Source organism: Nerophis ophidion, linkage group LG14, assembly GCF_033978795.1.
Source record: "Nerophis ophidion isolate RoL-2023_Sa linkage group LG14, RoL_Noph_v1.0, whole genome shotgun sequence".
NCBI lineage: Eukaryota > Metazoa > Chordata > Actinopteri > Syngnathiformes > Syngnathidae > Nerophis > Nerophis ophidion.
The window spans coordinates 24,470,111-24,489,389 of NC_084624.1; the positions used below are offsets into that span (position 1 = coordinate 24,470,111).

Genomic DNA, 19,279 nt, shown 5'->3' on the forward strand with positions numbered 1-19,279 from the left:
GAATGTATAACATTTTAAATATATTTGGGCCCTTTTTTTCAACGGTATATATACAGAAATGAGTGGTCTATCCCTGTATCCCGCATTTCCTCCGACTGAGGGTTAAGCGCTTGCTAGCCCGTAGACTAAAAGCCTGGGCTATCAACCCACTGTCCACTGGAGCTGATAAGGTGTCGGTGAGTGAGCTTTAAACAATGAACTACCACACAGCCGCACTAGCTGCCATCAGTTACATAAGACGTTACAAAAAGTGGTAAAGACATATGGATTCAAATGAAGCACACGGTAAAGTTTCAGCACTTCAGCCTTTGGGGTCAATACTACAGTGTTTACCAATTTCTTTTCAGAGTAATTTATATCAGTTGCCTCAATGATTACCATATTTTTGGGACTATAAGGCGTACTTAAAATCCTTTCATTTTCTCAAAACTCGACAGTGCACCTAATACACGCAATACTTTTGGTTGTTCTAACTGACCTCGAAATATCACATAAGAGATACGTGTTGACTACAATGATGGCAGTCACACACAAGAGTTATGTGTAGACTGCAGTACAATGGCAGTCACACATAAGAGATATGTGTAGACTGCAATATGACTCAAGTAAATAACACCAAAATGTTATATGTTCCATTAAAAATATGGAACATTACACACGGCGCTCAAAAATCTGTCAAAATGTACGAGTACAACTTTGGCAAGCTATGAAGCTGCACCGCTTGATGGATTGTACTGTGCTTCAACATAGGAGTATTATTATGGTGTGTATAAGGTTAGACATATTACCTGGCGTTTTATTTCACAATATTATGCAAAATCAACTTTTTTTTTACCTTCTGGTACCTGCTAATCTGTATGTAGGATCTGCATGAATCCTAAAAATTTGCGCGCAACCGCCAATAAGCTTCTTTTTGTCTATCTTCTTGTTATGGGACAGTTATCCTCCGCTGTTGCCATTTGTATATAAAGTAGTGTAAAATTCTTACTAATATCTGTCAGTAAATTTGCCACAATAGCACTAAAACATACCGGTGTATTGAGTTTACATTATTCACCCAAGGAGCTTTAGTTATTAGAGAGTTCCAGTCAGACATTTTTTTTATGGGATACATTTCCGGCGTTGTTGTTGCACTAGTGAGCCACGGATGAGGAGTTGCTGCTCTGTTATTGATTTAGTAAAGTCTGAATGTCAATAAAAGCACCATCTTTTGACAGTTCTTCCATTCCCGTCCTTGCACGCTACACCGCTACAACAAAAATGACGGGGAGAAGACGCTGCCAAAGGTGAGCCATGTAAATAAGACCGCTCACAAAACCGCGCATCCTAAAGCGACTGTCAGAAAGCGACTTGAAGATGATCTGTAAAACATAATCCATGCAACATTTTCACCAAAGAACCACCATTACATGTTATGTAAACCACAAGGAAGTGTTTTCCATTTAGAAAAAGAAAAAAAAATTGAACCTTTTAATGCGCCCTATGATCCAGTGCAGCTTTGGTATGAAAATATACCCGACGAGACCCGCTCATCGGCAGAGCGTCTTATAATCCGGTGCGCCCTATGGCCCGGAATATACGGTACACGTAAATGCATGCAATAAAAGTATCAGTATTAATCCATTTACTGCCAGTGTTGACATGCAGATGACAAAATGCCTTTCTTGCACAAATATTGTGTAAAAAGCAGACACAGTTCAGACAAAAAGCAGCATCATGTGATGAGTGAGCAGTGCTTATTTCCCAATACCTCTGTAGCAATATGCATCATACAGGGCCGTGGCGTTGTCACTGGTGACATTGGGCGTCACGGTGCGAACCCCGGCTTTGCTCCCTCCACAGTCCTGCTGAGACCGGCTGACCGGGTAACGTACACTGCCGTCAGAGAGCCAACCTGGGGCGCAGCTATCCAGGCCAGCCCTCCAGGCCAGATAAAGCTGCCCCACTGTGGCCAGCTGACCACCCAGGGACACACAACGATCTGAGGCAGAAGACAGCGACAACCTGCCAGGGACCGAGGCGTGAAATACCTCACCTGGAGGCGAGAGGTGAAAATTGAGTTGTCAAATAGACAGGCAGGAGGTAGGAGTTAGTTTAAAGCCTGCATCTTGACATGGGGAGGGAGGAGGCAATTTTATTCTATTTTTTTTTAGAATTGTCACTCATGAGGCATAAATAGACTATTTTAAGCTGTAGTTCAGCAGCAAGCATCTCTGTAGCAGGAAGGTATCTACCAACTAAAAGTAAATATTCACTGCATGTGCATGCATAAATGTATTGTTGTGGATTAACGGTAACACTGTCTAATTATAATGAGTGTGTAATTTATTTACCATCCAGTTGTTTTGCAAAACAGTATACATCAAACAACTCTTTTGGGTCCCTTTTCCCATAGTTCCTCACTCCAGCATTGTATTCCTTATGTCCAGAACAGTCAAGCTCAGCAGACTGGACAGAATAGCTGCAAAGACAATACAACAATATGAAGTCAAATTAGAATATATCATACTGTAGTTCAGTTGCATTTGTACATGAAAAAACCAAACATTTCACAAAACATCAGCTCATGTTTAATACAAAAGGCATTACTCCTCACTTTAATATATTTCAAAGAAGTCCATACGTATACTTCGCATTGTTTGGATAATTACTTTTACAAAGTAATTAATTCCAATGATTTTTCCTTTACCAAAAAATTAAGTGAGTTACTAACAGAATTACTAAATAAATATAATTAATTACTACGGAAAGTAATTAATGCGTTACATAAAATAAAAAAAACCTCTTTAAATGTGGGGTCCCCACATCTGCAGTACCCTCCAAGGTTTTCTAATTGTATCCTATTGGGTCAGTTTTTTCTTGCCCTGATGTGAAATCTGAGCCGAGGATGTCGTTGTGGCTTGTGCAGCCCTTTGTGACACTCGATACAAAGGGCTATAAAAATAAACTTTGATTGATTGATACAGTGAGGATGTTTGAATCAAATTTGGAATGCGTAAGCCAAACTACTAGTTCTTGAAGGCAAGGGAGGCTTAAGACACAGACGATGCATTAATATAATCATAAATAATAAAATAATGATTGGGTATAAGATCAGCTTCCATGCAATGCTCAGTCATTCACAAACAAGGATGGGGCGAGGGTCATCACTTTGTGAAAAAATGTGTGAGCAAATTGTCCAACAGTTTAGGAACAACATTTCTCCACAAGCAATTTGGGGATTTCCCCATCTACCGTTCGTAATCTCCTCACAAGGTTTGGAGAATCTGGAGAAATCACTGCACGTATGCGGCAATGCCCATGACCTTCGATCCCTAGGCAGTACTGCATCAAAAACCGACATCAGTGTGTAAAGGATTTCACCCCATGGGCTCAGGAACACTTTAGAAGACCACTGTCAGTAAGTACAGTTTGTCGCTACATCTGTAAGTGCAAGTTAAAACTACTATGCAAAGCGAAAGCCATTTATCAACAACACCCAGAAACGGTAAAAATGCCCCAGTGCCAACATTTTTGCAATGTGTTGCCCCCACTAAATTCTAGGTTAATGATTATTTGCAAAAAAAAAAAAAAACTTTCTCAGCTCGAACATTAAATATCTTGTCTTTGCAGTGTAGTCAATTGAATATAAGTTGAAAAGGATTTGTAAATCATTGTATTCTGTTTTTATTTACGATTTACACAACATGCCAACTTCACTGGTTTTGGGTTTTGTGTAATAGTAATATTAAAGATCAAAAAGGGGCCACAAACAAAATCTTCTTTAGGGCCAGCCTTGGACAGAAGAAGTTATGAACTAAAGCAGTCGCAGTTACAAAACTAGGTGCGTATTTTATAGGTGTACGCATCCGGTAATTAAGGTGGAGATCACCATTTGAGAGATTATGGCATTCAGTTTTCCCAAACCTTCAGTAACAAAATAATCTTTTCAGTCGGGTAAAAAAAAAAGTCCATGGTTCGATCACGGAAAAGGGGAGAGTGCCATCTCTGGGTTGGGGAGGAGACCCTGCCCCAAGTGGAGGAGTTCAAGTACCTAGGAGTCTTGTTCATGAGTGGGGGAAGAGTGGATCGTGAGATTGACAGGCGGATGGGTGCGGCGTCTTCAGTAATGCGGACTTTGTATCGATCCGTTGTGGTGAAGAAGGAGCTGAGCCGAAAGGCAAAGCGCTCAATTTACCAGGTCGATCTACGTTCCCATCCTCACCTATGGTCATGACCGAAAGGATAAGATTACGGGTACAAGCGGCCGAAATGAGTTTCCTCCGCCGGGTGGCGGGGCTCTCCCTTAGAGATAGGGTGAGAAGCTCTGCCATCCGGGGGGAACTCAAAGTAAAGCCGCTGCTCCTCCACATGGAGAGGAGCCAGATGAAGTGGTTCGGGCATCTGGTCAGGATGCCACCCGAGTGCCTCCCTAGGGAGGTGTTTAGGGCACGTCCAACCGGCAGGAGGCCACGGGGAAGACCCAGGACACGTTGGGAAGACTATGTCTCCCGGCTGGCCTGGGAACGCCTCGGGATCCCCCGGGAAGGGCTAGACGAAGTGGCTGGGGAGAGGGAAGTCCGGGCTTCCCTGCTTAGGCTGCTGCCCCCGCGACCCGACCTCGGATAAGCGGAAGAAGATGGATGGATGGAAAAAAAAAGTGTCTGTCTCACTAATGAGCACATTAGCTAAGTGGCAAACAGCGAAGCCATCATTTCTTTCCTCACCGGACAGTCTGATCGTCCAACCAGCCGGCCGCACAGCTGGCAAAGCCGTCATAGAATGCAGCCCACATCTGGGCTGATGTGGCCACCTGAGCAGAGTTCTCCTGGCAGACTCTTTGGGCCTCTGCAAAAGAGAGGGCGTAACGAGCGCTCTGTGCCTGGTAGTGAAACACCACACCTACAAAAGATACAAATGCATAATTTTAAATGTCATTGTTCCACAGAAAAGGTGTTATTGTCTATCATTACATTGGGGGTTGTGCTGGAATTTCATAGATGAACAAACAGAAACAATATAATTGGTATTCAGCATAAATGCCCTTCATTAAGAGGGAATTACACAATTACTCAGGTGGAAAATGAGATCAGAAAAAGGCAACACAGGAAGCCTCGTAGTCAATTAATCAAGTCAGTCACTGTAATGTGACTGATTTGCTAATTTAATCCTATTAATGAATTATAGGTATTTTTTTAAACACAGGAGAGCAAACACTCGCACAATGGGTCAAAAAAAGTCATCAATAAAAAAGAAAATGGAATAATTGGTGTTTTACTTTTGGCTTGTTTCACGGTGTTGTTGGTTGCAGCTGCGCTTACCATAGACCGTCAGGGGCACGGCGTGTCGCTCGTAGTCGTCGCCCTTGACAACCTGACAGTGGTAAGTGCCTGAGTCGTTGGTACGGAGACTAGAGATCTCCATGGTAGCGTTGAGAGGATTGGCAGCGTATACTGGCAGTCTGACCCGGCCACTGAAAGCCTTATTCACCTTGATTACATCACCTTTGGAATAAAGAAAGAGAGGAAGGTTTTGGGAATACATTTGAAAAAAAGATCCTAAAAGTCTTATTTTCTTGCTTATTTTTTGTCACATTAATAGCATATGGCAGAAGACTGAGCGCAATATATACAAAAATATTGAGACTCACCTTTTATTTATTTTTGGAAGATTCATCGTGGGAGCAAATTGGGGATGGCCAAGGGTGTCAAACTAAATTTTTTTTATTGAGGGGTCAAATATGACAGCCCTTAGAGGGCCATTTGTAACAGTGAATATACATGTACATGTACAGTACAGGCCAAAAGTTTGGACACACCTTCTCATTCAAAGCGTTTTCTTTATTTTCATCACTATTTACATTGTAGATTGTCACTGAAGGCATCAAAACTATGAATGAACACATGTGGAGTTATGTACTTAACAAAAAAAGGTGAACTAACTGAGAACATGTTTTATATTCTTGTATTATCTTCAAATTGGCCACCCTTTGCTCTGATTACTGCTTTGCTCACTTTTGGCATTCTTTCGATAAGCTTCAAGCACACCTGTGAAGTGAAAATCATTTCAGGTGACTACCTTTTCCTGTTAATATCTGCTTACTTTCTGTTTCAACATGTTCTATCTACACTTCTGTTAAAATGTAATAATCACTTATTCTTCTGTTGTTTGGATGCTTTACATTAGTTTTGGAAGATACCACAAATTTGTAGGCGTAGTTATAGGATCATAGAAAGGTCATAATTTAAGTCTTCGTGTGTCCAGTGACGTATTTCCTGAGTTTATAAACATAAAATAAAAATTAAAAAAAACAAAAAAAGGTTTTGTGAGGCTAAAAAATGTAATCATATTAGTATCGACTAGATACGCTCCTGAATTTGATATCATTACAGTGGATGTCAGGTGTAGATCCACCCATGGCGTTTGTTTACATTGTGACGCCGGTAGCTATTGTATCCTCCTACGGTGTGTAGTGAAGCATGTTTAGCTCCTCGTCCTGCAGGGATGATAACAGTAAGAAACGTACTTTAGTTGTCGCCATGGAGGCGAGGATTAGTGATTTAGAAGTAGCTAAAACACTGCGGACCGCGACTAGACGTTAGCCACTAGCTGGCTAGCCATGTCTTAAAGCACCTCTTCCTGAGGGTTTCAGTGTTATAGCTTCACCTTTATCGTAAATGTGTATACCAAAATACATCCATTATCCCTTTTCTGTCTAAACACCTTGTCTGCTTGTAAGTACTGTGATTGTGCGTTGCCGAACATGCTCCTCTGCTCGTAAAACCAGCAATGTCACGACGTTGTGACATTGACAATGTCAAGCCCATTAAAAAACATAAGGGAGGGGTGTGGCGAACCAGTACGTTTTAGAGGTGGTATAGTACCGAATATGATTCATCGGTATCATGGTACTACACTAGTAGCGGGATACCGTACAACCCTAGTATATACATGTATTGACAAGGGATATGGCACTTTTTGTTCAAAGTAGCAATAGCAATGAATCAATAGTCCCCAGGGTGACAATTATTAAAGGTTAATAATTAATTGCGATATCGCAGTCCTTGGTCACTCTCTTGTGTGATTTCCATTCAGAAGATACGCAACCAGTAGACAGAAAAGACCTCAAAATATAAATCATTTTGGGCATAAATATGTTTATGTCAATTCATGGTCAAATATTCCCACAAACAAGGCCAATTACCATATCCTCAACCAACACATAACTGTTTAGGAAAAACAGGGCTATTTTTTTCCAAAATGTACAAAACCCAAAACCAGTGAAGTTGGCACGTAGTGTAATTTGTAAATAAAAAAAGAATGCAATGATTTGCAAATTCTTTTCAACTTATATTCAGTTGAATAGACTGCAAAAACAATATATTAAATTTTTGAACTGAGAAACTTAATTTTTCGTTTGCAAATAAGCATTGACTTAGATCTTAATGGCAGCAACACATTGCAAAAAAGTTATCACAGGAGCATTTTTACCACTGCGTTACATGGCCTTTCCTTTTGACAACACTCAGTAAACATTTGAGAACTGAGGAGACACATTTTTGAAGCTTTTCAGGTGGAATTATTTCCCATTCTTGCTTGATGTACAGCTATACATTCTGTTGTCATATTTTAGGCTTCATAATGCGCTACACATTTTCAATGGGAGACAGGTCCTGACTACACGCAGGCCAGTATAGTACCCGCACTGTTTTACTATGAAGCCACGCTGTTGTAACATGTGGCTTGACATTGTCTTGCTGAAAAAAGCAGGGGCTTAACGTTGCTCGGATGGCAACATATGTTGCTCCAAAACTTGTATTTATCTTTCAGCAATAATGGTGCCTTCACAGATGTGTAAGTTACCAATGCCTTGGGCACTAATACACCCCCATATCATCACAGATGCTGGCTTTTGAACTTTGCGCCTAGAACAACCAGGGTGGTTCTTTTCGTCTTTGTTCCGGAGGACAAGACGTCCACAGTTTCCGAAAACAATTTGAAATGTGGACTCATCAGACCACAGAACACTTTTCCACTTTGCATCAGTCCATCTTAGATGAGCTCGGGCCCAGCGAAGCTGGCGGCGTTTCTGGGTGTTGTTGATAAATGGCTTTGACTTTGCATAGTAGAGTTTTAACTTGCACTTACAGATGTAGTGACCAACTCTAGTTACTTAAAGTGGTTTTCTGAAGTGTTCCTAAGCCCATGTGGTGATATCCTTTACACACTGATGTCGTTTTTTTGATGTTGTACCGCCTGAGGGATCGAAGGTCCGTAAAACCATCACTTACGTGCAGTGATTTCTCCAGATTTTCGAAACCTTTTGATTATATTACAGACCTTAAATGGGGAAATCCCTAAATTACTTGCAATAGCTTGTTGAGAAATGTTTTTCTTAAACTGTTCAACAATTTGCTCACACACTTGTTCACAAAGTGGTGACCATCGCTCCATCCTTGTTTGTGAATGACTAAGCATTTCATGGATGCTGCTTTTATATCCAATCATGGCACCCACCTGTTCCCAATTAGCCCGTTCACCTGTGGGATGTTCCAAATAAGAGTTTGATGAGCATTTCTCAACTTTCTCAGTCTTTTTTGCCAGTTGTGCCAGATTTTTTGAAACACGTTACAGGCATTAAATTCCAAATGAGCTAATATTTGCAAAAAATAAAGTTTTCCAGTTCGAACATTACGTATCATGTCTTTGCAGTCTATTCAATAGGTTGAAAAGGATTTGCAAATCATTGTAATTTGTTTTTATTTACGATTTACACAACATGTCAACTTCATTGGTTTTGGGGTTTGTATAATTCTGACAAAATAAACCAGAAACAAATCCACTACAAAGGATGCTGGTCCTATGGAGGATACACAGTACAGTGCAGACCATTTTTCAAAGTCCCAATACTTGTCTGTCTCAGTATTACCTTCGGCAGTCAGCACAATGTGCTCCAAAGGGGCGCGCTGTCCGCCTTCTGGAAGCCTGACGAGAGTCCACAGGAGGCGGACAGGCTGACTGGATGAGTTGGCCCGCAGGGTGAAGACACAGGGGAGGACAGCTTCACCTGCCAGTGGCTGCTGTACAGTGGGATGGGTCGTCCTTCGCATGTTAACTATAGTGGAAGATGCACCTGCAGAGAGGACAGAGCGAGCGCAATGTTTTAAAATAATATAGTAAGGAAGTGTGCTTACAATAAAGGGGGCGGAAAAAATGAGGCTCTATGCGGCTTAGCAGATCAATACTTTTTGATTAAAGCATTAATCAGTCGTCTCATCGATTCAAGCTTTCTGCACTAAGTAGGAGAAGAAAAATGTACTCGAGGGGCAGCTCCAGCTTTACACCAATTTGTCTCCAAATTTGACATCAGGGATTCATTAGCAGCCTCTACTAATTTTCTGCTTTAATTCCAGCGAAGAAATGATTCTACACATCTACCATCCTCTTTTTATGTATCTCTTTTCTACATTATATTGATTAATACAATGGATTAATGACAATAAAGTTCACACCAAATTAGGATCCTTTCTAAAGATCACTGCATGGCACCAAGCATAGTCATTGCACATGTCACTATGACAACAGGATCACCTGTAACGCTCTGACTAAACAATGTCTGTGCATATCCCTGGAACATTTGTTTGTGTCATATATCAGGAACATTTATATGCTGAAATAATACAGCAAAAAAAAAAGGACAAAACATTTGAGTGAATGCAAAATAATCTCAAAATAAATACACAAATAAACAAAAGGTATTTTTTAGAATAATACAAATAGTAGGATTGGATCCCTGGAGCATATTTCCATCTGCATTTAGATTGGACATCTTTCACACACTGAGCCCCCGTGAGATTATCTGTGTGAGCTCAGGAGAGAGTCCCCCACCCCCGAAGCATGCCCCCTCAAATCAGATGTAATCACACAAAAACTAGGCAGAACCCATGAGCGCGAGCTGAAATGAGATCAGGAGCCTGGCGGACAAAGCTGGGGCTGGAAAGCCAGACAAAGAGTCGGTGTAAATTGAATGATAGAAATGGGGGTGGTCATGGTGGGGGTGGTGTCTTTGGATGACAAGTGTACTCACAGGCATGGAACTGGCAGATGGGATTGTTAAAATAAGGCTAAGAGCACTGGAAGTGACTTTTGAGGGCACTTGCTGTCATTAGCAGACATCGCTCCTTCTTGACAGCTACTGAAAAGTTGGTTAGAGGACGAATTTTAGCCACGCTGCTTTATTGGACGGCAATGTGATTTGTTGGGAGATTGGCCCGAAGCCAGTCTCACCAAATTCAACACACGCCGCGGATCTTCAATCACAAGGGATAATGATTTTTATCATTCCTTTAAAAGCCGTAAATGCTGCAATTATAGTCAGTCATTTGATTAGCAGGCATTTATAGTAACAACTTATAATAAATTGATTTCTTAACCTCAACAATGATTCGAAGTCAAAACATAGCAATATTTGAACAACACAACAGCAACAGCACCAATGTTAAAACGGCACAGTCAGCATTATTATCACTGATGAGTCCTATGTAAACAACAGTTTGGCAAGTGTAATACACATTAAAAAACTGACAAAAATACATATACATATCAGTCAGCCAAACATGAAAAAAATTATAAATAAAATGTAGATATTTGTTTATAAAATAAAATATATACAAATATACACACATACATACATACATACATATGTGCATATATTTATATATATATATATATATATATATATATATATGTATGTATATATATATATATATATATATATATATATATATATATATATATATATATGTGTGTGTGTGTGTGTGTGTGTGTATATTATTAAAGAACCATATGGATAAACTGATGTTGTTGTTGTTGTTGTGCTGGGACTCTTCACCCGTGAGCGTACTCCACTAAGGGAATAAGGACACTGTTTTTACGTTTCAACTTATTTTATGTAACTTTTAGCAGCAGCAGCTAAACACACTCTCAGATAGACACTGTTCTACACACTCACTCAAGAACCCCGAGAAGTAAACATAGCTGCCCGGTAAACTGTCCGACTTAAACAGACTCAACTTAAAGATGCATGCCTATATTAATAGCTTGTTACGTCAACAATAATAGTCAATTATATTCAACAATTAACATATTGAATAGGGAACTTTATCTTCTATCTTAATCACTGACAAAGGGAATTTAAATAGCATGGCTATTTTGAAACAAACATAAATTCCCACAACAGTCCTTTAACCAGGATTTTCTTCAGGAAGAGCTGACAGCTGTACCAGCCGAGCAACTGGTCTCAGGTAAGTCTTCTCGCCAACTTTGATTCCAGCAGTCCGTATACATCCATCATCCCTTGCACTCAGCTTCACCACCCTCCCCATTGGCCAGTGAGCACGTGGAAGCTGAGGATCAACAATCATCACAACTGTGTCCAGGGGGAGATGATCTGTGTGTTGGGGCCACCTCTGGCGGGTTTGAAGAGAGGGCAAGTAGTTTCTGATAAACTGTGTCCAGAAGTGGTCGGCCATCATCTGGCAATGACGCCAGCGCCTCCTGGTGAGGGTGTCAGGAGCATAGGCAACTTGTGGGAGAGAGGCATCCTGCCGCCCCATCAACAACATGTTAGGCGTCACTGGGTCTGGATCGGCCACATCTGAGGATACATATCCTAAAGGCTTGGCATTGAGGATGCCTTCCACCTCGATGAGGAGTGTGAGCAGAACCTTTTCTTGAAGCACTTGTGCACCTATGACCACCTGTAGGGATTTCTTGACTGATTTAATCTCACGCTCCCAGACACCACCAAAATGGGGAGATGCTGGTGGGTTAAGATGGAACTTAATCTGCTTTTCTGCAAGCCGCTCCTGCATCTGTGATTCCATTGCTGCAAAGGCCTCCTTCAGCTCCTTATCTGCCCCTCTGAAGTTAGTACCCTGGTCAGAGAGGACCTCAAAGGGAGTGCCTCTCCGTGCGATGAACCATCTCAGTGTGAGGAGGAAAGCATCTGTGTCGAGGCAAGTGAGCAGATCCAGATGTATACATCTCGTCGTGAGACATTTGAAAATGATCCCCCAGCGCTTTTCACTTCGTCTCCCAGCTTTGACCATGTACGGCCCAAAACAGTCCACGCCTGTTGAGATGAATGGAGGCCTGAGCAGCCGCAGACGAGCTGAGGGCATGTCTGCCATCCTCGGCACCACTGGCTTCCCTCTCCATTTCATGCAATCAGTGCAAGCTCTCTGATACTTCTTGATAGCCTGCTTTCCTCGCAGAACCCAGTAGTAGCGCTTCATCTCTACAAACACCCCATCAGGTCCAGGGTGCTGTAGTTGAGCATCCATCTCTTTAATGAGTGTGGTGACTGCATGACGGGGATCCAACAATATTGGATGAAAGTCAGTGGGACTAGAGCTGTTTAAACGGCGCAGACGTCCTCCAACCCGTATAAGTGAAGTGAATTGTATTTATATAGCGCTCTTCTCAAGTGACTCAAAGCGCTTTACATAGTGACACCCAATATCTAAGTTACATTTAAACCAGTGTGGGTGGCACTGGGAACAGGTGGGTAAAGTCTCTTGCCCAAGGACACAACGGCAGTAACTAGGATGTCACAAGCGGGAATCGAACCTGCAACCCTCAAGTTGCTGGCACGGCCACACTACCAACCGAGCTATGCCGCCCCAATGTAGGGTGTAATTCTGGGGCGAGCGTACTCAGCCTGCTGCTGGATGGCACAGGCCTGCCGGCTCTGAGGCATCGTATTTCTTCAGAGAAGCAGTCTGCTTGACTGGTTTTGAGCAGGTGGACCTCAGCATCTCTTAGATCGCACAGAGGTGAAACATGGTCTGCTGCCGCCCCATGAAGAGACTGTTGCGTAGCCTTGACCAACTCTCTCCAGCTACAGAACCGGGTGAGATCTGGTATCTTGGGTGGTGAGCTGGTCTGTGTGAGAGCACAAAAAACACTGTGTTTTAACTCACCACTGTCCTGTGGCTCCGTGATGCTAGGACATGATGGCCATTCATCTGGTGGACGGCGAAGGAATGCTGGTTCCTAACGTCTTGCCACTGGTGAGATTGTCGGCCGGATTGTTAGCTGTGTCCACATACCTCCAGTTGTGTGAGGCAGTAAGCTCCTGGATCTCAGAAACCCGGGTTTCCACGAAAACCTTGAACCTGCACGACTGAGATGTCAGCCAGGTGAGAGCTGTCGTGGAGTCAGTCCATAAGAAGGTCTGGGCAATACACAAGGTGAGCTCTTTGTGAATGAGGGAGGAAAGCTTGGCCCCTGTCAGCGCTGCACAGAGCTCCAACCGTGGCATTGACTGCTGGCGTTTTGGGGCCACTCTAGACCTTACCATCACAAATGAGACATAGACAGTGTCATTAGTACTTATGGTGAGATATGCCACTAACCCGTAGGCTGGCTCAGAGGAGTCACAGAAGACGTAGAGAGAGTACTCTGTGTTGTCATTAGCAAGCTCCAGTGGTGCATAGGTTCGAGGGATGGAGATGTTGGCCAGCTGGACCAAGTCTGGAGGATGTCGGGAGAGAGGTCCGGGTCGTCCCAGCTCCTCTTCTTTGCTCACAGTCTCTGGACAAGAATCTTGGCCTGTGTAGTGTAGGGGATAATGATCCCGATCGGATCATACTGGCGGGCAAGTACCTTATAGATGTACCGCATAGTAGGAGTCTCACTCTCTGGAGGCTTTGGTTTGAAACCGAGCTGATCCGATGGACAATACCACCGTAGACCAAGGCCCGGTTCCTGTAAATCGTTGCTCTTCTCGGCCAGCCACAGCTCAGTGCTTTCAGATCGGGCACTGGAAGGCAAGTGGGAGACGACACATGAGAAGTTACTTGCCCACTGTTGAATCTCAAATCCTCCTGAGGCCAGACATCGTTGCATCTTGTCCTCCAGTAGCTTGGCTGACTCAGCTGTTGACAGGCTCTGCAGACAGTTGTCCACGTAGAAAGACTGTTTGATGGATTGCAGGACATCTTCATTTCCTGCAGCACATTCTTTGACATGTTTTTGCAGAGCAAATGCTGCTCGTGGTACCAAATTGCAACACCTGCCATTGGTATACATCAGGATGTTTCTCCCTTTGCAGGTTTCTCCGAACAAACCTAGCAACGGTTGGTCCTCTGGTAGAAACCGAACTTGGTGGAACTTGGCTCGGATAGCTCCACTGATGGCGACAGCATGCTGGCGGAACCACAGGAGGACCCCGATGAGAGATGGGCCAAGGGTTGGACCTGGGAGAAGATGCTCGTTGAGAGAGAGACCACCATGATTAAAGGAGCAGTCAAAGATAAGGCGATGTTTGCCATTATGATGGACGAGCTGATGAGGTATGAACTATGACTCACTGGAGTTGTTTCCTTCTCCCCCCTTGAGCTTTGTGACACACCCACCATCTAGAAGCTTCTGGATCTCTGCTTCACATGTTTTATCTTTGACAGGGTCTTTAAGCAGTCGTCTCTCTGTACTGTGTAACTTTGGCATCACAGCTTCAACATCTGCTTTTAGTGGTGGTGCACCTTTTACCCGGAGCAGAGGTGTAGTGTAGCGAAGTGTGTCACCAACCTTCACTCTCTTAGTACGTGCTTCCAAGACACTCACCGCTTCCTGGTCCAGGCGAGACCGCACTGCTAGCTGCTCACTACGGAATGGGAGCACATCAAACTGCCAGAGGCATTCGACTTGTTGGCAGATGTCATCTGGTGTAGGCTTGAAGGCGGTGTAGTAACATGATGCAGCGGGGAACTGTGAACCATCTGGGCCCTGGAGCGTCCAGCCGAGTGCTGTATGGATAGTTACGGGTCCTCCCTTTGGGCCAAATCTCACAGGTTCTGTAGCAGTGATCAGGTGAGTGTAATCTGCACCAATGAGCAGCAGTGGTTGCACCTTATTGAAGCTCTGCAGTTGTAATCCTCTAAGGTGGTGGTAGCGTCTCTGGAGCGCTGCTATTGGAAAGGATTGAACTTTCAGGGTAAGTCGACCTGCTGTGTAGGCCCCCTCAACCAAATGCTGCTCTGATGGTGATGCTGGAGAAGCTACATGAAAGTCGACTGATGCTCCAGTGAGGTGAGCCAGATTCTGGCGAACAGTCCGCAGGGTGAGGGACTCTGCTCTGCCTCTGAGCTTCAGGTCTCGAACTGCAGCTGGAAGTATTATGGTGCGTTCAGCTCCATCATCGAGGATTGCATAGGTCTGCAGTGATCTGGTCCCATGGCTAATGATAGTTGACACCACCTTGATGTATACTTTCCCTCCTTGCATAGAGTTAGCTGCTGAGGTGCAGTCTTTGGATGTGATAAGGTAGACGTGGGAGCCCAGCCTGGTGATGTCATGCAGCACTCTCAGGTGGATCTCCTGACACTCACTACAGGGTTTTTTTTAACGTGCAGCTCTCTTCCACTTCTCAATTTCCTGTGATGAGCGTTGAATAATGTCTGGACACTGCGATTAGTAGTGCTCTGTACTCTGGCAGAAGAGACACATCATTTTAAACATTTGTTGCCTAGCTGCTGGCCGAGACATTTCCGCTGATTTGGGCTGGTCTGTGTCCTGATACACAGAAACAGGCTGAGTCCGAGGCCGGGGAGTAGGAACAGGTCTGTCCCTCTTGGCAGGCTGTGCTCCTTCAGCTCGATGGCGCTGTGCCATTTTCGCTGACAGTCTTTGAGCTTCTGCCTGCATTTTGAGCCACTCTGCTAGGTCTCTGAAGTTGTAAGGGTTTAGGCTGCTGGTGCTGAGGCTCCCCTGAATCTGCAGATGCTCCACAAAGTTGTCTCTCATGTGTCTAGGGAGTTTGCTAAGTAGCCGGTCAACATGGCCAGTAGACATTACTTCCATCACATTAGGCCCTTCCAAAGAGGTTAGCATTCCCACCAGCAAGTCAACGTTGAGGGCGAAGGTCTGGAAAGGTTTAGGGTCTCCTGATTTGAGATCAGGGGAGTTCAGGATGGCTGCAATCTCACATGGTGCCAACTGATGTGGCTGCCCGTACTGTCTCTGAAAAGCCTGTATGGCGGCGGTGTAGGGCTGCACATGTCTGCATGACTGAGCTACTAGCTTGGCTTCATCCAGGATCAAGTGTTCCATAAGCACAGGGTATTTGTAATGTTCAGAATGTTCAGTGTGTGGATTGAGCAGGTGATCTAACACCATTTTTAAGTCAGCAAACTATCTCTCACTGTCATGCACTAACTTAGGCAGTTCAGGTACTGGAACAGGCTGTCTGGGGGGCTGGGCAGTGTAAGGTACCTGCAGTGTTGTATACTGAGACTGGGGGCTATACTGAACCTGTTGAGCTGATGAGGGCTGTTGCCGGGGGAAACCAGCAGGGGGAAACACCAGTTGATATGCTGGCTGAGTTGACGGCAGAGACACAGGCTGGTCGTGTTGCAGATGTTTGTTCTGTGGTGGCAGTTGCGACTGGTTTAATGGCTGTGTAGCGATGGTTGATGGAGGCTGATAGACAGTCCCCAGGGGAGTGGGGGTGCTGTAGGCTGATGGATTGATAAGTGGCTGAGTGCCAGCCAGAACGGGTATCGGTGGTGCAGAATATGGCGCTGTTGTTATTTGGGGGGGTTGATAGGCTGGTTGTGTAAACATTAGTGGAGCGTGTTGCTGCATAGGCTGTGCAGACGGGAGTGTGGTGCACTGCCACACTGGCTGTGCGGACGGGAGTGGGGTGTATTGCTGATTTATTGGTGTTGTCTGCATGGGCAGGTATTGTAGTCGTGCAGCTAGTGGCACTCTGTCCTGTACATTGTTAACCATCACTGTGGTAGGCTGGATAGACGGGTAGCCTGATGTAGCTGATGTCTGTAGGCTGGCAAAACTCACTGTTTGTGAAGCTTGAGGTGTACTGCAACATAGAAACATTCAGCGTTGCGAGGGGAGGCGGGGCCCATGAAGATGTCACAGTTGAAGGCAGAGACTGCGTCAGTGTGTAGTTCTCCTGTCTACTACCTGGTGTAGGAGTCATTGCTGCTTGAAGCTTTAGTGCTGTAGTGGTGGTATGTTGCAGTGCAGACAGTTGTGGCTCATGCCAAAGCAGCCTAAATGATCCAAGATGCAGGCTGGATTGCTGTGACAGAGGGGTGCTGTGAACTACTGAACAGCTGGTGGCTGTAGGACAGGAGAACCCTGCCTGCTGTGATAGCTCCGCCCCATATGGATAAACTGATGTTGTTGTTGTTGTGCTGGGACTCTTCACCCATGAGCATACTACGCTAAGGGAATAAGGACACCGTTTTTACGTTTCAACTTCTTTAATGTAACTTTTAGCAGCAGCAGATACACAATGTTTTACACACTCACTCAAGGACCCCGAGAAGTAAACATAGCTGCCCGGTAAACTGCCTGACTTAAAGAGACTCAACTTAAAGATGCATGACTATATTAATAGCTTGTTACGTCATCACTGACAAAGGGAATTTACAACATATATATATATATATATATATATATATATATATATATATATATATATATATATATATATATATATATATATATATATGTCAGCCACCGATTGTGTAAGTTCTCCCACTTAAAATGATGACAGAGGTCTGTAATTTTCATCATAGGTACACTTCAACTGTGAGAGACAGAATGTGAAAAAAAATCCAGGAATTCACATACTTATTTTGCACTATAACTTACAAATAAAATCTTTAAAATTCCTACAATGTGAATTCCTGGATTTTTTTTTCACATTCTGTTGAAGTGTACCTATGACGAAAATTACAGACCTCTGTCATCATTTTAAGATGTATATAAATGTACACATATATACACACAAATACATACACATATACAAATGTGTGTGTGTATATATATATATATATATATATATATATATATATATATATATATTGTCACGATCCGTGACTCGGATCGTTAATGGTTTTGCCCTATTTATGTCTTTGTTCATGTTTCGTTTCTGGACTCTGCCGATCCTTGTTTGAGCACTTCCTTGTTTGTGTTAGTCACCATGGCAACGTATTGTGTTCCTCCTCACGGGCTCCTGTCACACACCTGTTTCTAATAATTATTTGTGTATTCAAGCCCACCTGGTTCCTTAGTTCGTCCTCGGTCCATTACTTGCTTTTCGCAACACGTCACGTTTTGTATCCTTGTGCCCTCGATTATTTTGTGCTAAGTTCCACCTTAGCTTCACGTGCGTGTGGCACGTCGTTTAATGTTTTCTGTTTCCTGCTACGTTTTTAGCATTAGCTTTCCGTGCATTGGCACGCGCTTTGTTTTTCCCCTTTTTTGCACCAGTGTTCTTTTGTTTTATTATATTAAAACGTATTCTTACCTGCAATCCTGCTGACTGGTAGTGTGTGCATCCACGAAGTGGCAACTCCGCGCAACAAGTGCGCCGAACGCGTGACAGAATGGACCGAGCCAAAAGCCACTTCGCACTCCTCCAGCCCCAGCAAGAACAGGTGTTCCTCTCCGATGAGGAAAAATCGGAGATCTTCCGGGAGCTCCGAGCAGACTCTTGTCCATGGGAGAGCGAGGACGACATTGAGCTGCCGGAAGAGGATCTCCCAGCCGAAGCAGTGGTGGCCTGGGAGCTATTCATGGCGAGGATAGCGGACGCGGAGGAACGCTTTCGCTCCCAGTCTCAAGCCACCCCGACATTCCCCTCAGCGCGCTGCACGCCGCGCGGTGACGTCACACCACCCAGGAGGAGAGGACTCCAGCGGCGACCAAGCGCCGCGCAGGGTCGTGCACAAAAGGAGTGCAGGACTTTCCCCTCAGCAGCGACTGCCAGGTGCTTTCCATGTGGCTTTTCCTCCCCGGCACCTGCTGTAAATCTGCCTGAGGGACGCGTGCGACGCACAAGGCCAGCTCCCAGGCTTCCAAGCGCCCACCCTCCCACGCCCTCGACTGCCTCCAAGCTCGCACAAAACCCCCCCCCACCAACTCCATCTGGCATCTGGAATCTGCTTCCTGAGGGGGGGGGCAAGGCTGATGGCGTGTCAGTGGCACAGGCGGACCTCCTTCCATTGAGGTTGCTGCCTGCCTTGCCGCTGGCTCCGCCCGCGTCAACAGACAAGCCACCTGCCCCAGTGCCAGCACCACGTCAACATCCAACGCCAAGTCCACGGCTAAGGCTAATCCCAGTACCGGCACCACGCCAACCTCCCACGCCGGCACCACGCCAACCTCCCACGCCAGCACCACGCCGGACTCGACCTCAAAGTCCAGGTGCAAGCCGGCCTCCAAGTCCGAGTCCAGGTGCAAGCCGGCCTCAGAGTCCGAGTCCAGG

At 44.6% G+C, this 19,279-nt stretch overlaps 1 protein-coding gene across 1 annotated transcript in view; it reads right to left on the bottom strand.

The window, feature by feature from the left end:
• LOC133568336 (neurocan core protein-like) overlaps positions 1-19,279 on the bottom strand; it is a 117,218-nt gene that overhangs the window by 41,728 nt on the left and 56,211 nt on the right. The window contains exons 3-7 of the mRNA XM_061920209.1: positions 8,909-9,112; positions 5,301-5,483; positions 4,707-4,881; positions 2,334-2,461; positions 1,751-2,035 (exon numbers count right to left, since the gene is read on the bottom strand). Coding sequence (XP_061776193.1) covers positions 1,751-2,035; positions 2,334-2,461; positions 4,707-4,881; positions 5,301-5,483; positions 8,909-9,112 — 975 coding nt within the window. The remainder of the gene's footprint in view (positions 1-1,750; positions 2,036-2,333; positions 2,462-4,706; positions 4,882-5,300; positions 5,484-8,908; positions 9,113-19,279) is intronic.